This window comes from Hyperolius riggenbachi, chromosome 3 (genome assembly GCF_040937935.1).
Source record: "Hyperolius riggenbachi isolate aHypRig1 chromosome 3, aHypRig1.pri, whole genome shotgun sequence".
NCBI classification, from domain to species: domain Eukaryota; kingdom Metazoa; phylum Chordata; class Amphibia; order Anura; family Hyperoliidae; genus Hyperolius; species Hyperolius riggenbachi.
In genome coordinates this window covers 500,398,500-500,418,154 of record NC_090648.1, presented here as the reverse complement: position 1 = coordinate 500,418,154, position 19,655 = coordinate 500,398,500, and the positions used below count along the sequence as shown (strand labels likewise).

At 45.0% G+C, this 19,655-nt stretch overlaps 2 protein-coding genes across 8 annotated transcripts in view; both read right to left on the bottom strand.

Annotated features, from left to right (window-relative positions):
* LOC137562428 (uncharacterized) overlaps window positions 1-6,948 on the bottom strand; it is a 21,262-nt gene extending 14,314 nt beyond the window's left edge. Inside the window, exon 1 of the mRNA XM_068273773.1 lies at window positions 6,828-6,948. Within this exon, the coding sequence (XP_068129874.1) occupies window positions 6,828-6,948 (121 nt within the window). The remainder of the gene's footprint in view (window positions 1-6,827) is intronic.
* SGCD (sarcoglycan delta) overlaps window positions 960-19,655 on the bottom strand; it is a 1,036,820-nt gene continuing 1,018,124 nt past the window's right edge. For all 7 annotated transcript variants that reach the window (XM_068278312.1, XM_068278310.1, XM_068278311.1 and 4 more), the window contains one exon: window positions 960-19,655. In XM_068278312.1, the coding sequence (XP_068134413.1) occupies window positions 19,482-19,655 (174 nt within the window). In that variant the 3' untranslated portion in view covers window positions 960-19,481.

Sequence of the window (19,655 nt, the reverse complement as noted above, 5' to 3'; positions counted from 1 at the left end):
CAATATTTCGATGGGCAGGCCCGTTATCCGTAGCTTACACCGCTGCTAAGTTCATGTACATTTGGCCCCACCCATGGCCACGCCCACTCACCTCATGGCCACGCCCATTTTTTGCCATGTACCTCCCCGCCTGGTGCCCACAGGTGCCACTGATCTCCAAGGACCCTAGAAACGCCCCTGATTAATATGATAAAGAACTTGCATTAATTAGCAGTGCGTATAGTTTTCTGCATTGGACATATTTGGCCCGATCCAATTCACTTTTTCTCAATTTTTCTCATGGGTGATCATTTTTCACCTTCTGGTTAAAATAACTTTTCAGGAGAAAACTTGGGGGAAAAAAAGTGATTTGAATCGGGCCCATTACTTTTTGCATTCAATATACTGAAATTACCTGGTTGGCAGGCTCCTGTGTCTTCCTGTCCTCTTGAGACGATACAGCAACTTTTTTGGGGGAATAAGACAAACAGACTCCTTTTATTTCATAGCCACCCACAAGCCAATGCTTCCCTGTCAGAACAAATCACATGACCCCTGCCAACTTCTTCCTCAGTTGGTAAAGGATTAACTCTTTATGGGCAGCAGAGTTTTATATATAGAGGTAAGAATCTGCTGCAGTCCTGGCTACAAAGAGTCCATCTCTCCACAACACAGAGGCGGGTTGGGTGGATCTGTGATCAGCTGGGAACACCCACTCTCCTGGCTCCTGAAAGCTTTCGTGATAGGATCTTGGGTCACAATTTCTACACAGTTCCATCAAATGAAAACACTGTGAGTAACAACCATAGAGATTCCTTGTAGGAGTGTTCACCTGACAAATCTGCAGAAGCTGTGTGATGTCATCATGTCAGCAAAGAGCTGAACCACAAAGGAAGGTCTCCAGCGTCTTGTAGACTCCCCACCCATAGAGATAGAGAACTGAGGCTGTCCGCACGGCAAGACACAATAAAAGAGGCCAGTTCTTATTAACCGTTATTTTATTAAGAGGTTTTACAAGATTGCAATTGAAATCATTTTAAATACAAATCACTTTTTTTTTCTTTATTCTTGTACAGAAAGTGTAATAAAGTTAAAAGATCTTATTATACGGAGCATTATTGCAAATGCTTACAAAATTTTTGCATAGAGTGAGTTCAAACTCACAGAGAACCCAAATACAAAACAACCCCAAAAAGCTCTGTGTCTCCCCCATATTCATCACATACACACACACACTCACACTGTCCAGCCGTCACCCACACACACGCAAAAACCTACCGGAGGAAATGTTGGGGGTATCCCAGATACCTTTAGAGTTGGGGGTTTGGCATGATTAATAATCTTGTCCCTGGCGGCGCCATCTGGTGGTCAGCAAAATGTTCTTATCTTCTTATGAGTAAAGAAACAGTATAGTGATAACGAACTTACATCGGCATAGGGTTTCCCCAGTGTGTACATACAGGGTATAGCACGGCCACAATGCTAAACGGGTAGAATTGTATGTATTTGAGATAATAAATGGCAACACAAAGATATGGAAGATTTCTGTTTAAAGTGTTGGTTGTATACTTTGATTACCCAAAGCATTAAAGAGACTCTGTAACACATTTTTCAGCCTTAGTTCTTCTATCCTATAAGTTCCTATGCCTGTTCTAATCTGCTCTGGCTTACTGCAGTCTTTCCTAACTGCACTGTCTCTGTAATAAATCAATGTATCTTTCCTCTGTCCTGTTTGTCGGGCTAAGGCTTGATTGTGTGGAATGTGCAGGGCTGCTTGTGATTGGTAGAAGCGATACACGCCCTCTGCAGGCCCCCTGCACACTCTGTATGACTCACACACTATGCTTAGCTGAGCCTATTAGAAGCTGGTTAGTTTGTTTGTAAACACTGCCTAAAACTGTTAATTACAAGCCAGGATTGCAGCAGAGAGTGGCAGAAACAGCACAGAGGGGCACAGGAGAAAATAATGAATAGAATGGTATGCTTTTTATTGTAAGAATATTAGAGTACAGATTCTCTTTAAAACCACCGAATGACAAGTGAAGTCAATAGGGGTCAATAGAGGATGAACTGCGTACTTGGCAGTTGTACTCCCGGCGGCTGCCCACCAGCACCATTCGGGTGCAATTTAAATGCAGCTGCATGACAGTGGTTGTAACATCACGCGTGTCAAGCGATGACACGCGGCGGCGTTACCTGACCTTCTTTGGCACAGCTCAAATTAATTAATGAAATGGAATGAGGAAAGGTAGGGTTCATCATAGAACTCCTTTCTTCATTTCTTGTCCATCCTAAACCCCGGCATGGTCATGGCCCTCAACGATTCCTGGGACTTGATGTTTCTTTCAGGCATAAAACCTACATAAAAATTGTGTACATGATAATTAAGTCCGATTCATGGAGGGCTCCAAATCACGTCGTATAGGACCAGGGCTGTGGAGTCGAAGCAATTTTGGGTACCTGGAGTCGGGGGTTTCATAAAGGAGTCAGGTGATTTTTGTACCAACTACACAGCCCTGGTATTAGACTAAGGAGTCTGAGTCGAGTAGTCGGAGAAATGTTGGGTACCTGGAGTCAGAGTTGGAGTCAAAGTTGTGGTTTCATAAACCGAAGAGTCAGTTGGATGATTTTTGTACTAACTCCACAGCCCTGTTTAGGACTTCAAGGATCTGCTGCTAACGTCATACCAGGGGCAACCTTCTGAGGTCTTGTGAAGAGCATACATGAAAGGGCCAGAGCCACAATATAGGACAGGTGGTTGTAATGCTTTGGCTGATTAGTGTACATGAACTCCACAAATCATGACCTCCTTTCAGTGTAGAAACTGAATTGGTTCAGCCTGACTGGCCATGAGTAAAAGGCAGCTCACAAAATGGATGCCCAGCTGCCTACAGGTCCTTTGCATTGTAATTGACATGTGCAGCCGTCATAGTGAATTTGTCATGGCCAAGGTCAACCTTTTAATCCCAGAGTTTTCCCATCCTTCAATTTGGCACTGTAGAAACTCAATTGTTGTGTTTATAAATGGGTTAACCAAACAAAATGGCTGCCGCTTGGTCTGCAGGTGACAACAAATATAACCCATGATGCCTCTGTAGAGTTCTCATCCATTACCCCATGACCTAGTATTCATTTCATGAACAATGTATTGTCAATCTTGACTCCAAGATGTTAAAGGTGATACGAGATATACAGGAAAATACCGTTTATCAGTCACTGAATACACACCCGACATTCAGATAATACTAAACGCACACACTGACACTTGTACACTCACACATAGCCTTTAGCACACACACATAATACACAAATGCACCGGTTTCTCTATACAGTGTTATGCTGGAGTTTTTAAAAGTGACACAAAGTGAGAAGAATATGGAGGCTGCCATTGCTTTATTGGAAATACTATGTTACTGTGGCTGTTGTGTTGATCCTCTGCTTCACTTATGGATCCCTGACTCAGAATGAGGATGCAGATCAGGACCTTCTGTCTCATTCCACAGGTGCCATACTTGTCTGAGACTCAGAATCTATAGGAGCCAACAGAGCAGCATAACAGCTAGGTAACCAACATATATATATATATTTTTTTGAAGGAAGTAAAGATGGCAGCACCCATATTCCTCTCACTTCAAGTCCCCTTTAAGTCTTTTTATACTTTTTAAATACGTCCTCAGAAGCCATATAGATGAATAAACAAGTATTCCCACAGCAAGCTAAAGCCTTTGTGGGTCTTCAAAGTCGACTGGATTATAAATAGTACTGAATATTAGTGACTAGTTTATTATTACACACATCACTTAAATTAAAAGCCAGAGGGTGTATTGAAAAAAATGCAGTAACTATTGGCAACCATACCCAGAATCCCGCCCCTGCTGCACTGACTAGTGGGCTGATCTGTAAGCAATGGGCCACAAAACAGAAACCAGGATCATTTGTCTCCACAAAAACCCAAGGCAATGATTTATCCTTTAAATCAGTGGTCCTCAAACTAAGGCCCACGGGCCGAATGCGGCCCCTGAGGCTTTTTTTACCGCCCCCCCCCCACACTAATTGTATTACTTATAGATGCGGTCAGCTACATCGTTAAATATTGGTGGTCCACATGTAGAATAGCAGTGCTGGCACCACCCATCCCCATGGAAGCCAGAAATCAGTAATTCGCTGGGTTCCAATGAACTTCCACATCGGGTGACACTGCTGTCCAAATGAACTTCCTGTTGTCACCTGGGTGTGCTTCACTGTCTGGCCCACAAAGACGACCTATTATGTATACTCCGGCCCCCCAGCAGTCTGAAGTATGTTCACCCGTCCCTCGACCCAAAACGTTTGGGGACCCCTGCTTTAAATCCTGGTGCCCTGTTGCCATTCATGTGGTTGGGGTGTTACCAAAATGCATTTTTCCCGCGTTTGCGTTAAAGTCAAATCGCATACCAAACGAGGTGTTCTTTTGGCAGTTTTCCTGCTTTCATTTTTTTTATTTTCCTGACCAATACCCAGAGGGATGCAATCGCACTGTTAAAACAAAAGTTCATATGAACATCGCACAGGAGTGTTTGAAAACAAAATCACTTTGGTGTAAGTAGAAACTAAAGCAATCTCGCAGTGTGCTTGCAGATGCAATCTAAAGCTATGTACCCACATTGCGATTTTCCCAACGACCAGACATTTTGTTTTTTGCGTGAGGAGCAGTTGTTAACGCAGTACAGGCGCTTGATCACGCGAACTTTGCTTAGCTTCACGCTGTGGTAAACAACCATCAGGATTGGATCTTTAAAGGGAACCAGAGACGAAGCACCCTTGTGTATTTTACCTTATATATCAGTAAGAACATTAGAGAAAACACCTACCCTGCTCTCTGAGTCACTCTCTGAGTCATTATAGCAGAGCCACAAGGGGGCAGGCTTGGGATTGAAAAGACACCAGAGAAGACAGACTCAGCTATAATCTTTCCGTAGCAAAGCTAGACTGAGTGCTCAGTTGGGGATTCTTATCAGAGGTGATAAGTCAGATTAAACAGAGAACAAAGAAACAAAGAGCAGATTAGGTGTTTACTGTCATGTTCCCACTGATTTATAAGGTAAAATACAAGAGGGTGCTTCACCTCTGGTTCTCTTTAAGATCCCCGATGACACCGCTGAAAGTACCACGATCGCTTGACTTCCTGCTGGACGCTCGTCGTGAGAGAGACGACGCTGGATCCATCTTCCTGGGTGGTTGCGGTAAGTATGAGGCTTAAGTACAGGGCTTCCTCATAACCATCAGCAGCCAAAATGATCACATGGCAAAAACCAGGGAAAAATATATATTTACACTAAACCTGGCATCCATGGTAAAGGGGAATCTTGTGGATTATGCCCCCTTTGTACCTCATGTCCCCTTGTACCTCTTGTGTTTCCGTGTCCTCTTCTGTCCCCTTTGTGTCAGCCTCTGTCCCCTTGTGCACCTTTGTGTCCCCGTGTCCTCAGTGTGTCCCCCTGTGTCCTCTTTTGCATGGACACAGTACAGAGAGCTCCCGACATTGCGGCAGGTTGGAGGTTTGTATTGGCAGGCATTCACAAGTCAGGAACTCCCTGCTTTTGGACTATAAGACGCAGTCACTTTTTCCCCTCCACAATAACTTGGGGCCGATGCTGTACAGGTGCGTGGTTAGCTTCCTGTTACTATAGAGGGGGGGGGGAAGTGGTCGAGGGACGACAAGCAGTGCATCACAAAGTGGGAGAAGAAAGAAGAAGAACACAGTCGGGCAATGTTCGGCCAAGGTGATGTGGCGAGCCGGATCCCTGGCAGACACATTGAGGGTTGGGGGTCGCTGTACACAAACGTTTCTTGGCATAGGCGGCCTTTAGCAAGCCGCCTTGGCTGAGCTTGATCTAATCTGTACGAAGTTTAATACCTAGACCAAACCTCTAGACTGCTGACACCAGTAATGGAAGTGAAACTGCAGTCTTCATTTGGATCAGCAAAAGTATCGAATAATTATTTATCTGAAATTAGACTTTTTTTTTCTTACAGCCTTACTACACTCAATTTTACTTGTTTTATTGTTGCATTAATGCTTTGTGTTTCACCTTGCCCCTGGGCAGGACACAGTCGTCTTGCTGCTGGGCAGCGTCATGTCCAAGGACAGCAAAAATCAGCCGGTTTGTCAAGAAGCTGCGGGCCGGCTGAGGAGGAAGCGGGCAAAGTTATAAGTAAATAAAGAAAAATGTAGTCATGCCCAATAAAGCTGCTCAGGATGGGAAGACATTAGATGTTAGCGTGTGATTGATGTGAGGCAGGCCTCCGTATTTATGCGCCCTAAACTGCGGTGGAATCCTTCAACTGCGCACTTCCCAGCTGTGCTTTCAGATTTCTCTGTCAAATAGAATATTCCAGTATTGTACAGGCGGTTTCTAGCTGAAGAATTAAACGGTGATGCCGTGAATGTGTGAGGAAGCAGATTTACGGCTCTGGACTAGCTCGGTCCCACCATAAAAGATACAATAATACGAGAACTGTGGCCTTCATTCAGAAATCTTCGTGTTACGCTAAAGCGGTTGTGTAGACCTGCTTATAAAAGATGCCCTAAACTTAGCTTTAAAGAGGAAATAGCCGAACCCGACCGGATTCGCTCTACTGCACAGGTGCCTGCGCAGTACAGCGAAACAGGTCGGGCTCAGCTATTTCCACCAGAGCCAGAAAACAAAAACTGCTAGTGAGCTTGCGCAAGGTTATGATCCTGGAGCCCTGGCGGATCTTCGGCGGCTGACAGCGCTGGAAAGGAGGAGGACAGGGGAAGCCGTATTAGGATCCAGAGGCTTCCCCCTCCCGAGGAAAGTATAGAAAACTCGCTTTAGGTTTGGTACTTTGAGGGAAGGTGCTGGATAGTGTAGAGTCTCCCTGTTCCTCAGTCTGGCCTGTTCCAGTGCCGTCCTCCGGTAAAGCCATTTGATCTGCTCGGCCAAATAGCCGATAAATGGGGCACATGACGGCAATAACAATCCTTTATACTCCTTTCGACACTACCTAAGGTTAAGTACACACATGCAATGGTTATCGTGGGAATCAAGAAACGATCCCTCAGTCGAGAAATGGGGACAATGCTGTACAGACACACTAACAATGTGTTCTGTTGCTTTGGAATGGAGCAGAGGGATGACGATCGGCACACGGCGGAGCGGGGTCCTGCGGTTGGGGGATGACACCCTAGCAGGCCTATGTACAGACACACGATTGTCTGCTGAAATGGTCAGTATTGGCCGTTTCAGCAGACAATTATCACATGTGTACGCAGGGTCGGTTCTAGACTTTTTGCCGCCTGAAACAATACATTGTAAGGATGTGCACCACCCCCCTTTACCCGATGTGTGTGCACAAAGCCAGACCAGAGAGGAAAGACACATCGGGCTGTGCATTGCAGGCACTGGCACTACGCTTACCCCCTCTGCTGCCTCCCTGCTGGCCCGCAGCATCTGATCCCCAAGATGCCGGGTATGTGCTGCACCGGCGTCCCGTCACTCACCCACTCTCAGCAGATTAGCGATGGGATCACCAGCCACACGTGAAGTCCTGCTTCCTCTCTGACTACAGCGGCCGGTTCCTCATGTGACCTGGCAGCATGTAACAGGTTACATGAGGTACCGCTGTAGCCATGGATACAGGACACTGGATGGGTGGATGGAGATTTCATCACTGGAACTCTGAGAGCAGGTGAGTGAAGGGGCACCACATATCCAGGGAGGGGGAGGGGGGGAGAGCGTGGAGGGGGACATTTAGGGAGGGGAGCCACCTCTTGCCGCCCTCTAATTGTTGCCGCCCTAAAGCACGATTCATGTTGCTTCATGGAGGAACTGCCTCTGTGTGTACATAAAATACTAACGCAGGAAGTCAGGCAAGCCCTGGAGAGCATTAGTAAATGGGGATCTCTGTAGCAGGTGTAGGTTTATCCCATGCGTCCGTGACAACAGGTGCGCTCTCTCTTAGCAGCGGCGGGGACAGACGGCGTACGCAGCAACAGCTTAGTGACATTTCGCAGGGCTGTATCCCGGCGATGAAGTCTCCCGCGTGTGTCATATCATGTAATGTGCGCTGATCTGCTTTCTATAAGCCTATAAGACTTTTATGGATGATAAGTGCTGCTATACACTGTGCTGTATAATAAGCATTGCGCTATGACAACCCCGCCAGGCATAACAATTTAATATAAATGGAACGCAGCTTGGAATCGGTTAATCAAATGCACTTCAAGGGTAATTTTGATTGGCCAAGTTCCAAGCTCCATACAGTTTGCATGCCATTTGCATGCAAGCTTGGGCTCTCAACCACTTGAGGACCACAGTGGAAAACCCTCCTAAGACCAAGCTAATTTTTGTGAAAATGGCCACTGCAGCTTTAAAGGGGAACTGAAGAGAAAGGTATATGGAGGCTGCCATGTTTATTTCCTTTTAAGCAATACCAGTTGCATGGCAGCCCTGCTGATCCTCTGCCTCTAATACTATTAGCCATAGCCCCTGAACAAGCATGCAGCAGATCAGGTGTTTCAGACTTTAAAGTCAGATCTAACAAGACTTGTTTCTGGTGTTATTCAGATACTACTGCAGAGAAATAGACCAGCAGGGCTGCCAGGCAACTGGTATTGAGTAAAAGGAAATAAATATGGCAGCCTCCGTATACCTCTTACTTCAGTTCCCCTTTAAGGCCAAGCTGCAGGGCTGCACAACACAACACACAAGTGATTTCCCCCCTCCTTTTCTCCCCGCCAACAGGGCTCTCTGTTGGTAGGGTCAGTTCACCCCCCCAGATGTTTATTTGTTTAATCTTTACTTAATGTTTGTTTTTTAATAAATTTTGCTATCTTTTTGTTTGTTTGTTTGTATTCCCCCCCTCCCCCTGCTGGCCAATCCATGTGATCAGCTGTCATAGGCTTCATCCTATGACAGCCGATCACCACCGACAGTCAGGAGGGGACAGCTGTGTCACACGGCTATCCCCAGTACAGCGCTGCTGCCGATTGCAGTGCTGTACAATGTGTAAAGACGGCGGTTTCACCATCTAACAGTCTTCCGAGCGGTGATTGCCGCTCGGAGACTGAAGGCGGGGAGGGGCTCCGCACCCCGGAGCAGGAGATGCGTGTACAGCCTGCGCGCGATCTCCTGCAAACTGCAGCTCCAGGACTTGACGCCAATTGGCGTTAGGCGGTCCTGGGGCTGCTGCCTTGGCCACGCCCATAATAAGCAGGGTGTTTATTCACCTTGACAGAAGATTTGGCGATGTTAGCATTCCTGTATACCTCTCTTTTTTTAAAATTGGACCAGTATTTTAAATTTAGATCCATTTTAACTATAGATGTAATTGTGCATAAAGCTGGGCAGCACAGTGGCGTAGCGGTTAGCACTCTCACCTTGTAGCGATGGGTCCCCGGTTCGCATCTCAGCCAGAGTTTGTATGTTCTCCCTGTGTCTGTGTGGGCTTTCTCTAGGCACTCCCACAACCCCAGAGTATACAGATAAGTTTAGTGGCTTCCTCCTAAAATTGGCTCTAGACTATGATGGACATATGACTATGATAGGATTACATTGTGAGCTCCACAGAGGACAGTCAGGACAACTGTGTAGCCTGTACAGCACTGCAGAAGATTATATATATATATATATATATATATACTAAATAATAATCAGCAGATCAGTTGTCTGACTGGATTAGCTGCATGCTTGTTTCTGGAGTGATTCAGACACTACTGCAAAGAGATCAGCAGGGCTGCCAGGCAACTGGTAACGTTGATGGCCCTTACACTTAATGCCTTTCGTCGAGTTGCATCGACTAACCAGCAAGCTCATGGTGACCCAGAACTCATTGGAGTGTGTAAGGGATTACAATGGTCCTAAAAGCCCCCTTACTAAAGAAAAACAAAAGTTTGCTTTCTTAAAACAGAAAGAATTTGCGATTTCAGGTTGGAGTGAGCTTGAGATGTCTCCCAGTGCATCACTGCTGAATATATGCAAATTATGCTTCTAAGGGTACAATGGTCGAGTTGCATCGTGTCCCATTTGCCAAAATGAGACGCAACGCTGCACAACTCCATTCCAATATTCCAGTAACTCAACGCAACACATTAAGTGTAAAAGGGCCCATAAAAGGAAATATATATGGTATCTACCATATTCCCTTCACTTCAGGTGCCCTTTAAAGTAAATCAAAAGCAAGAGTGATATGGAGTCTGCCGTCCTCATTTATGCTGCTTGTCTGGTTGTTACACTGACCCCTCCACTACGCCGAGTCCCTGACCCCCCAGGTGTTCTGATCACATCAGCTGCACGCTTGTTGAAGGCGACGGACTCACACTGCTGGAACCACTACAAGAAAATGACTGCTGTGCCAATGGAATTTTAAACATGAACAAAGATGGCGGCGTCCATAGTGGTCTCACTAAAGGGCTGCCGAGAGCATTAATCGACAGCGACCAATCAAACTTCATTTCTCATTGTTGCATCAACAGTGGCTGCTGATTGATTTGCTGCAGGTAACCGCACTTTCTCCATTGTCCTGAGGTTCGTTAAACAAGCCTTTTTGTTTTTTCGTCCCTTGTCACTACAGGCGTCTGTCACTGACAAAAAGACAAGCTGGATTTTCCAAAGATCGAAACGAATGAAGGCCAGATCATGTGACTTCAGCCTCGTCGAAAACTCAGGTCACGTGATCTCATGTGACTTCACTCAGGTCAAGTGATCTCATGTGAATTCAGCCTTGGCCAAAACTCAGGTCATGTGATCATGGGCTGATTAGAAAGACTGTAGCAGCATTTTGAACTTGTAACCTGTAACATTATTCCCCAAAAAATAGCATGTAATCGTCATCATTCATACCACTCGCTCCCCACTCGGACCGTCATTCGCTGTACTCCGTATAGAACACCTACCCCCAAATAACATAGGACAGAAAATAAACAAAATATAGACAGCAAACAGTTAATTCTAAAACCTCCCCCTCTGTGCTTTTCCTTGCTGAGTGCATTGTCTTAAGGCATAGGCAAATGTCCCCCCTTATGTGATAAGAGATGGTTCAGTCCAGTGTCTTCACAGCGCTCTGGGTGACCTTATATATCATGGTGCGGATGGAATAGCTCATTACAGAGGGATGGGGGGTGTCACATACCAACAAAAATACCAGAAGGAACATTTAAAACTTGAAACACAGTTCAAGTGTATGACTTCTGTTCTGCTGCTAAAGCAGAAAAGATGTTTGAAAACAAAAGTGGTTCAACTTATATTTTGTGTTGCTTACATTTGTTATCTGCTTAAAGTGATCTAGGAGGCGGCAGGAAAACAAAAAGTTATATAGTCCCCTAGGTAGAGGGAAGCCTATGGATAGTCCAGAAGCTTCTCATCTCCCCCCCCCCCCCCCCGCACCTGCGCAGCAAGCCAAAGCTGCTTGTCCACTAGTGGCTCTGTGGTAGTGCGAAGGCGTGGCTGTAATCGTCAAAGGGGACGTGAGAAGCCTCAGGAGGATCCATCTTCATAGGTAAGTATCAAACTTTTTTTGTTTTCTGCCGTGTCAGGTTTTGTTTTAATGGATCACTTATAAGATTTCCATTTATCCTAGAGCACAATGAACTGTAAATTACCTCTTTCCCATGTTCGCTATGTTTCCTATGTTCCCAGTAAAATACCTGACAAATCTGATGGGTTTTGGACTAGTCCATCTCCTCATTGTGGGTTCCCAGACCTGCCTTTTATTCTTTGTATAGCTCCTGTTTGTGGACTGCTTTTATAAAGATGGCGGCCAGCCCCCTATTCGCTGCACACCATTCTGGCAGTGGGACTCTGCCACTGGAAATCCTGAGATACCCCCACAAGAAAAAATGAACTAGTCCAAAACATGTGAGTTTTGTTTTTTGTTTTTTACTGCCTACTGTAAGTTAAAGCGCACATAGGAAAAAAGTAATTAATAGTTTATTTTACTTTGGGATAAATGGTACATTTTTACAAGTGTGCATACACATGTAGTTTACATTTTGTAATTTTTCATAATAGTGCGGCTTTAAAATTAGATTCTGTCTCTCTAAACCACAGTCTGAGTCCCTAAAACCTGAGTCTGACTCTGCTAAGACATATTGAGGAGGAGGCGTGGCCAAACACAAGTTTTACAGTTTGATCTCTTCCACGTGTTTTTGGCTATTAAAATCACAGGAAACTCATAAAAAAATTCACAGAAAAGTACAGTATAGAATTACTTTAGACCATTTATGATCTCCAGTAGTCACTGGCCCAGAGGTGCCTTAGTATATCGGGCCCTGCATTTAACATACTTTTCTAAAGGGGTTGTGCAGGGAAAACCACTGACTTATCTGGACGTTTTCTGCTGTGCCACTGTTTCAGTTTTTGATAAATTAAAAACTTCTCAGTAATCTGACTGCTCACTCCCTACCCATCAGTCTAAAGCCACACCCCCTACTATAGACTGCCTGGCATAATAGGCTATTTGTCATCAGAGAGGTGTGTCTTCGCTAATGGAGCAAACTTTCCTTTCCCGCTCTTCCACTCGGTCTAGAACCACACCTTTTTACTGAAGACTACCAAGCATGATAGGCTAATAGCCAGCAGATAGGCGTGGCTTCGGCTAATGAAGCAAACCATTCTTTCTCCCTCTTCCACTCATTCTAGAGCCACACCCATTTACGAGAGACTAACAGCTGTGATAGACTATCAGCCAGAAAGTAAACGTGGCTTCAGCTAATGGAGCAAACCGTTCTTTACCCCTCCTACACTCAGTTTAGAGCCACACTTCTTTACTGAAGACTGACAGCCATGACAGGTTATCATCCAGCAGATAGGCGTGGCTTCATCTAATGGAGCAAGCCATTCTATCCTCCTCTTCCATTCAGTTCAGAGCCATACCCCTTTACAAGATACTGACAGCAGTGATAGGCTGTCAGCCAGCAGAGAGGCGTGGCTTTGGCTAATAAAGCAAACTATTCTATCCTCCTCTTCCATTCAGTGCAGAGCCACACCTCTTTACAAGAGACTGACTGCAGTGATAGGCTATCAGTCAGCAGATAGGTGTGGCTTCATCTAATGGAGAAAACCATTCCTTCCTCCTCTTCCACTCAGTCCAGAGCCACACCCCTTTACAGGAGGCTGACTGCAGTGATAGGCTATCAGTCAGCAGATAGGTGTGGCTTCAGCTAATGGAGAAAACCATTCCTTCCTCCTCTTCCACTCAGTCCAGAGCCACACCCCTTTACAAGAGACTGACAGCAGTGATAGGCTGTCGGACAGCAGACAGGTGTGGCTTTGGCTAATAAAGCAAACCATTCTATCCTCCTCCTTCCATTCAGTCCAGAACCACAGGTCTTTACTAGAGACTGACAGCCATAATAGGCCAGCGGGGAGACGTGCCATTGGCTCACAGAGCAATCACTGCCTCCTCGCCCCTTTGCATGCCCATGTGACTGAAGAGGGGAGTGTTTTAGACTGACTTAGGCTCCCTGCACACTGCATGCGATTCCGATTTGTAATCGTTTTTTACATCCGATTTCGATTTTTAATCATTACTGCATGCTGCGTTTTTTCCACCGTTTTTCTGTTGATTGCAATCAGGGAAAATTGGAATTGCAAATCGGAATTGCAAAACAGATTTGCAGTGTGCAGGGACCTTAGAATGAGCAAGCAGCTGTAGATCACTGAGGAGGAAACTGAGATCTAGGAAAAGGTACGGCAGATAATCTCCAAATTTGTTTTGCAAAAACTGAAATGTTTTTGTTGCTAATATTTCTGTGTATCATTGGTTTAAAAAAATATTTTACAAAATGCATTTGAGGTTATTCACTAAAATACGTTAAATTGTACAAGCACAGGGAGCATATTGCGTGATATTATTTGTGTAACATCCACTAAAGAGGAACATTACTGCTTATTTTCTACAAGATTCATTGATAAATGATTTAGTCGGTGTTTGTCCATTGTAAAATCTTTCCTCTCCCTGATTTACATTTCTGACTTGTATCACTGGTAGCGATAGCTTTACTGCTGGCAGGTGCAGCTCTGAGGAATATTTGTAAACGCTTTGTTCACATCTAAAATAGAAATCGCTGACGTCATCGTTTTCCGCTTTTTTTGCACAATTTTTTTTAGTGCCTCCTGACACTTACCTGCGCGCTGAGATTTTTTTGTTTCTTTTATTAAGCGCTTTTCTGAGCGCTTTTGCAGAGCGATTCTGTTTTTTTCACTTCCTGACGTCAGCCAGGAAGCGAACTCTTTCACCCGGAAATGAATGAATACAATGGGCTTGATATACTAAAGCATGCTAACACTTATGCTTTGCACACTCGTTTGCGCGTGCAAAGCCTTTACACGTGATAACAAAGTTATTACGCTTTAGTGAATTGAGCCCAATGTATTTATTCATGAACGCGCTGGGGAATTCGCTATATGAAGCGCTTTTTCAAGAGCTTTTGCAATTTCCCTAGACCTTCCATTGAGCCAAAGCACCCCAAAAATGGTACAGGCAGTGCTTTGGTGAGCGGATCGGAATCGAACCGACCAGATGTGAACACTCTCATAGGGAATCATTGCACAAGCGTTTTTAGGGCGATTTTGCACATCGCCAGCGCTTATAAAAAGGCGAAAACGCCCTTAGTGTGAACAAGCCCTTACTGTGTGTTACGAAGCCAGCAAAAACAACACCTGGTCTCCCACAATGTTCTGGCAGGAGAATTCCATATAGCTAAACAGCCTAGGCTGTGACCACACTGGGGGGCAAGGCTTAATGCTAATATTCAGCAAAACAGGGGGGGGGGGCACTACTAACGTACCTTTCTCAGATCCTGATGGCCACACTTGCTTCGTGAGATGGGCCCCCAGGGTGTGAGGCTCACCAAAAAGAGGCAAAGGAAGGGTTGCGAACATTAACGCCCCTGCTTGAAATAGAGCCCTAGGTGAGATAGAAAATTTGGCTCCCCCTGCTGGCCATCTGGCTTATTTGGTGAGATGGAATGGGAATCATAAAAGGTGCCCTGGACAGCCAATAGGCCCTAGGCACCTGCTTCAGTTGCCTCTTGGACAATCCGGCTCTGCTGTGCAGATGTACATTTTAACGTGTTTTAGCGAATAAACCCCACTGTTTCTTTTGGAGAGATGTGGAGGAGAGAGGTAGACAGCGGCGTCTGTGAGAACTGCGCAGAAACAGCTCATTATGCCTGAATGGGAAGAGCTCTGTGTTCTCTGCTCTCTCTGCTCATCCCGCGTCAGATTCCCCCACAATGCCGAGCAGGACGACGCAGCCAATAAACCCGCTGCCGCTCGTTATCAGCTCAGATCTTAAGTGGAGGTCGTGTATCCTTCCTGACACAACTCCTTTAGGAAAGGGGAAAAATACACTGAATAGACTTAAACTGCTATAACATCAGAGAGATAAGGAGAAAATGTATGAGCGGCTGAAATTAATGGTAATCGATAGCACACAATGAAAGCTATACAGGCTCTGTCGCTGGATAATGCTGAGACTGCTCTGCACAAAGAGACGCAACAAATCTGAAACGCGTAGGTTTCATCGACTCACAACTGCCGCGGGCTGCTTGTCACTAGACCGCTTCATAGCTCTAAAGCCCAAGCTCAGTATATTTTTATTTTTGTTAGTTTTATACAAGGTGAAAAGGGTTTAGGAATTATTTGTGGTTTTTATTGCTGTCTATGTCTCCATATGTGGGATTCTCTTCCACTTCCTGTTCAGACAGGAAGTAGTGAATTTCTCCAGAGTACGAAGGGCAGGGGCGGAGGTCAATTGCCTCATGAAAGAGTTAGAAACCAAATTGCCAAATTTTCCTTAGTCTCTCTTATTTCCAGAACAACCTGATTGTATTATTATTAGAGAGATGGGCAATGGGATGGTAATAATTGAGGCAATTTGTATGCTAATTTATGCAACAAATGTATGCAGCTTGGAATCAGACACCTCAAATACAACATCTGCCATTTGGAATTATTTTCCTCTGATTGACTATCCCTAATCATTATTATTTATAAAGAACTGTCATATATGGCTTATAAAACCAGGATAGCGATTGTACCTCCTGAAAGCTGCTAAAAAAAAAAACATTCATAGAATGACTTCTCTGGAATGACACACTTTTTAGATACCTACTCTAAGGTCAGACGCTGCCCATGGCTAATAAAGAAATGTGGTGGCCGCCCTATCTGTATAGCAGCACTCTATGGTAGATGTGGAGGTGCGATTTACCACCATAGCAACGATATAGGACAGTGTCTACCATAGAGTGTTGGTCCAGTAACAGAGCGGATGCCATATTTGTTTACTAGCAACAGGAAGTAGAAAAGGATCAGGAAGTAGAACAGGAAGAAGACTGTCACATACCTCCATGTTCATTTCAAGTACAGCACATCCTACATGTACAACTTCCTTCAAGGAGAACTGTCATTGGATAAGGAATTCCATAGGAAATACATTTGTGATTTATACCATTTGAAAGCCAACTGGCCAAACTCATCCAGAGGCAAGCAGAGAAAAAGTAAATTTGAGTAGCAGCCAGGGCCATTTTTATACATTTTTACTGCCCAAGGCCCACTGTCAACCCTACCATGCCCACGGTGTCTCCCCTGGTCGTGAGCACCCCAAGTCCTATGCTCCCCTGTCCTGTGCTTCTCCATCCTGTGCCGTGCTCGACTGCTCTGCCAATTGGAAGCAGGGTGGCCGCAGACCGGGTCTGACCGATGTTTGGCAGTTTAACTGCCTGTGTGCCAGCCCACTTCCCGCCCCTTGCTTCCTGGCACCCTAGGCCTTGGCCTTTGTGTCCGTGTCTCAAATCCGGCCATGCTAGCAGCTTCAAAGACATTACAGTTAACTTTAATATAAAATACGATACTTGGCAGATGCTGCTTATCGTTGCTTACACAGCAGGATGTGTATATTAAATACCTTCTGTAAAGCGTTTTACCTTCTGTAAAGCCCTTTTAGGCCTGATACACGCCATGCCATTTTCACTTCAGCTCATATTCGAGCGAGTGATCAAATCCATATCCAGATATGACTTTGATTGGATATAGGAAAAAAAATCGCATATACCCCTACGTGATTTTTTTTTTCCAAATTCCAATTTTCGATCACTTTTTTCCCATATTGGATATCAACTGAAAATAAATCTAAAGGACATACACCTATAGCCAGTATGTCTATCGATATTTTCCAGCATGTCCAATCTGCTTCCGATCGAGAATGAGATCGATTTTGAGCTAGTTTGTAGGCAATCGCTAGGCTTTTGAATTTTTTGCCCGAAACGATAGTTTTCTCGATCAGTAGTAGAATCTGAAGTGAATATTGCATGGTGTGTACCGAGCCATAAAACCCTAGAGGCCCAAAGGTGAATAAGTGAGGAAAAAACCCTTCTCAGTGGGGACATAGACAGCAGTAAAAACCGAAGGGGCCCAAACCTCTTCCTGTGAGGTCTGAAAGTACATTTTACTCTGGAGTTGGATTATATTTCGGTCTTGTGGCCGATGTGGCAAAACCTAACCCAAAACAAGAACTTGGCACAGTGCCTGTCATGTCTGATAAACATCAAAAAACACGCCAATCGGTGTATACATTTCTGTACATTGGTAAGTGCTGTCGTACAACTGTCTGCTTGCCACCTGATGTCTTCTGTATACTGTGAAGAAAACAGTCTCCAATTTTATATAATGGGGCAACCTGCATATGGACATGTATTAAGCTACAGACTCTCTGCAGCAATTTCAGCTTCACTAATGACTGCACAGACTTTCTGGTAAGCTTTCTGTTCACACGGTTAAGCGTACGCATGTTTTTCTAGTTTTTTTTCAGACAATTTGTCTCATAAAAAACAAGTAAGCGATCCCTTATTAGTGACTACAGAGAGCTCATCTGACTGTTTGTGATTGGCTGTCTTGCATACTTGTCTGCTAGAACAGCCAATCACAAGACCGTCACTCCAAACTCTTGTTAACCCAAAACTCGACAAGGCAATACAGAAGGCTCAAGTGGTGGACATGATACCTGTTTCATGGGCCAGGTGTGAATGATGAACACCACTGAAGTGCTTTACTGTGTCTCTCTGGGTGTAGCTTCTGTGCGGCTCATCATCATGTGACAGGAAGTAGGAAGAACAATAGACGCCATATTACATTTACCGGCATCCATGCGTTACAGTAGGAAATGTGTCCTCTACATGAGGATTGAGACTTGGAGCTCACAGGAAGTAGGCGGTGAGCGATTGTACGACCATTACACGCTCACAGGAAGCTACACAGAGATACAGCTTTCACTGCTGATACTCTGCCGGAGGCAAGACCAATCCCAAAGGCAATATAATAGCAACCCACCCACGTGGTCACATTCAAAATTTGCCTTGCAAAATTTTGAGTTTAGTTTGAGTGAATCTCCAAGAATTTAAAACAATGACTGCCCACTTTCTCCACCTTCCACAAAGCAAATAAACATAAGTGGCAATTTTTTTTTTTTTTTTTTAAACGGTTATTTTTGGCTTATATACATATTCTTTCCCTTCAGGTAATCCATGTCTGTTCTGCCCCTCACCCTCCACCCTGCCTCTATGAATGGAGACTTCTGGGAGGGGGCGTGGCCCAGGCTGCCATTCACTCTCCCTCCTGTGTGGCCCAGGGAGGTGGGCGTGTCCTGGACAGACAGGCTCCTGAAGAGAGCAGTATGCAGCTCGGCAGTCTGCACCAGAAAACAGCAAGCCTGTGATCACATGACTACAAATATTTTACTAAAAAAGTAAGGTACCAGATTTTTTTTTTCAAATCAGCCACTCATTTTTATATGATTTATGGGTGGGTAGGATTAGCATGTAGCTGTTGTTAAATATCTCTGGAATCCCTCTGTAATATTATCCAGGCACAGAGTGATGACATCAGCAAAGGCGTAGACATATCTATAGCCTCCCAGCCCTTATATAAAGATTCACCTCCGTCTGTTCTTCCCCCTTTGCTAAACACACATGTTCTGCCTGAATTCAATGCAACTTTGGATTCGAGCCAATCAAATGTACTTCCAGCAGATTTGGACTGGCCCAGTTCCCCGCTGCATACAAACTGCATGCTAGTGAGATTTATTAACCTCTACTTGACCATCTCATACCAGTTTTCAATGGTGCATCGACATGAGATACTTCCTATAAATTCTCCCAGAGTCCAGTAAACACACAACCCTTATACAAAATATAACAGATTATAGATGTGATATCAGACCTGGCGGGTTGACGGTTGCTGTTGGTTTGATCGGTGTCCTCCCATTGGCTGTTGTAGAAGAAATAGGTGAATATTGGCGAGAGGGAAGACAAAGTGAAGGTCACCCAAGCGTCCGGCACTGAACGATCTCTCCCATGGGGGGGTCATAGATTGACAGATATATATCTCTCTCTATATATTTGTATATATTCACACGCGCACACACACACATATAGTTTCTGAGGCTTCCTGTGTCGGGTACAGTCACGCTCCGAGGGGTCCGGAGGTTGGCTCGGCAGTCTGTTACAGGCAGATATTGTTATTTGTCTGACAGGTGGATTCGCTGCCCGCTTGTGACAGGAACAATCTCCCGCTGGGACACACGCAGATCTCGTAGACGTTCTGTCGGGGGGCCGTCGCAGAGTAAGAGCCCCGCGGTAGATGTGGAAGTTTCACGGTAGATGCTTTTAACTGGAT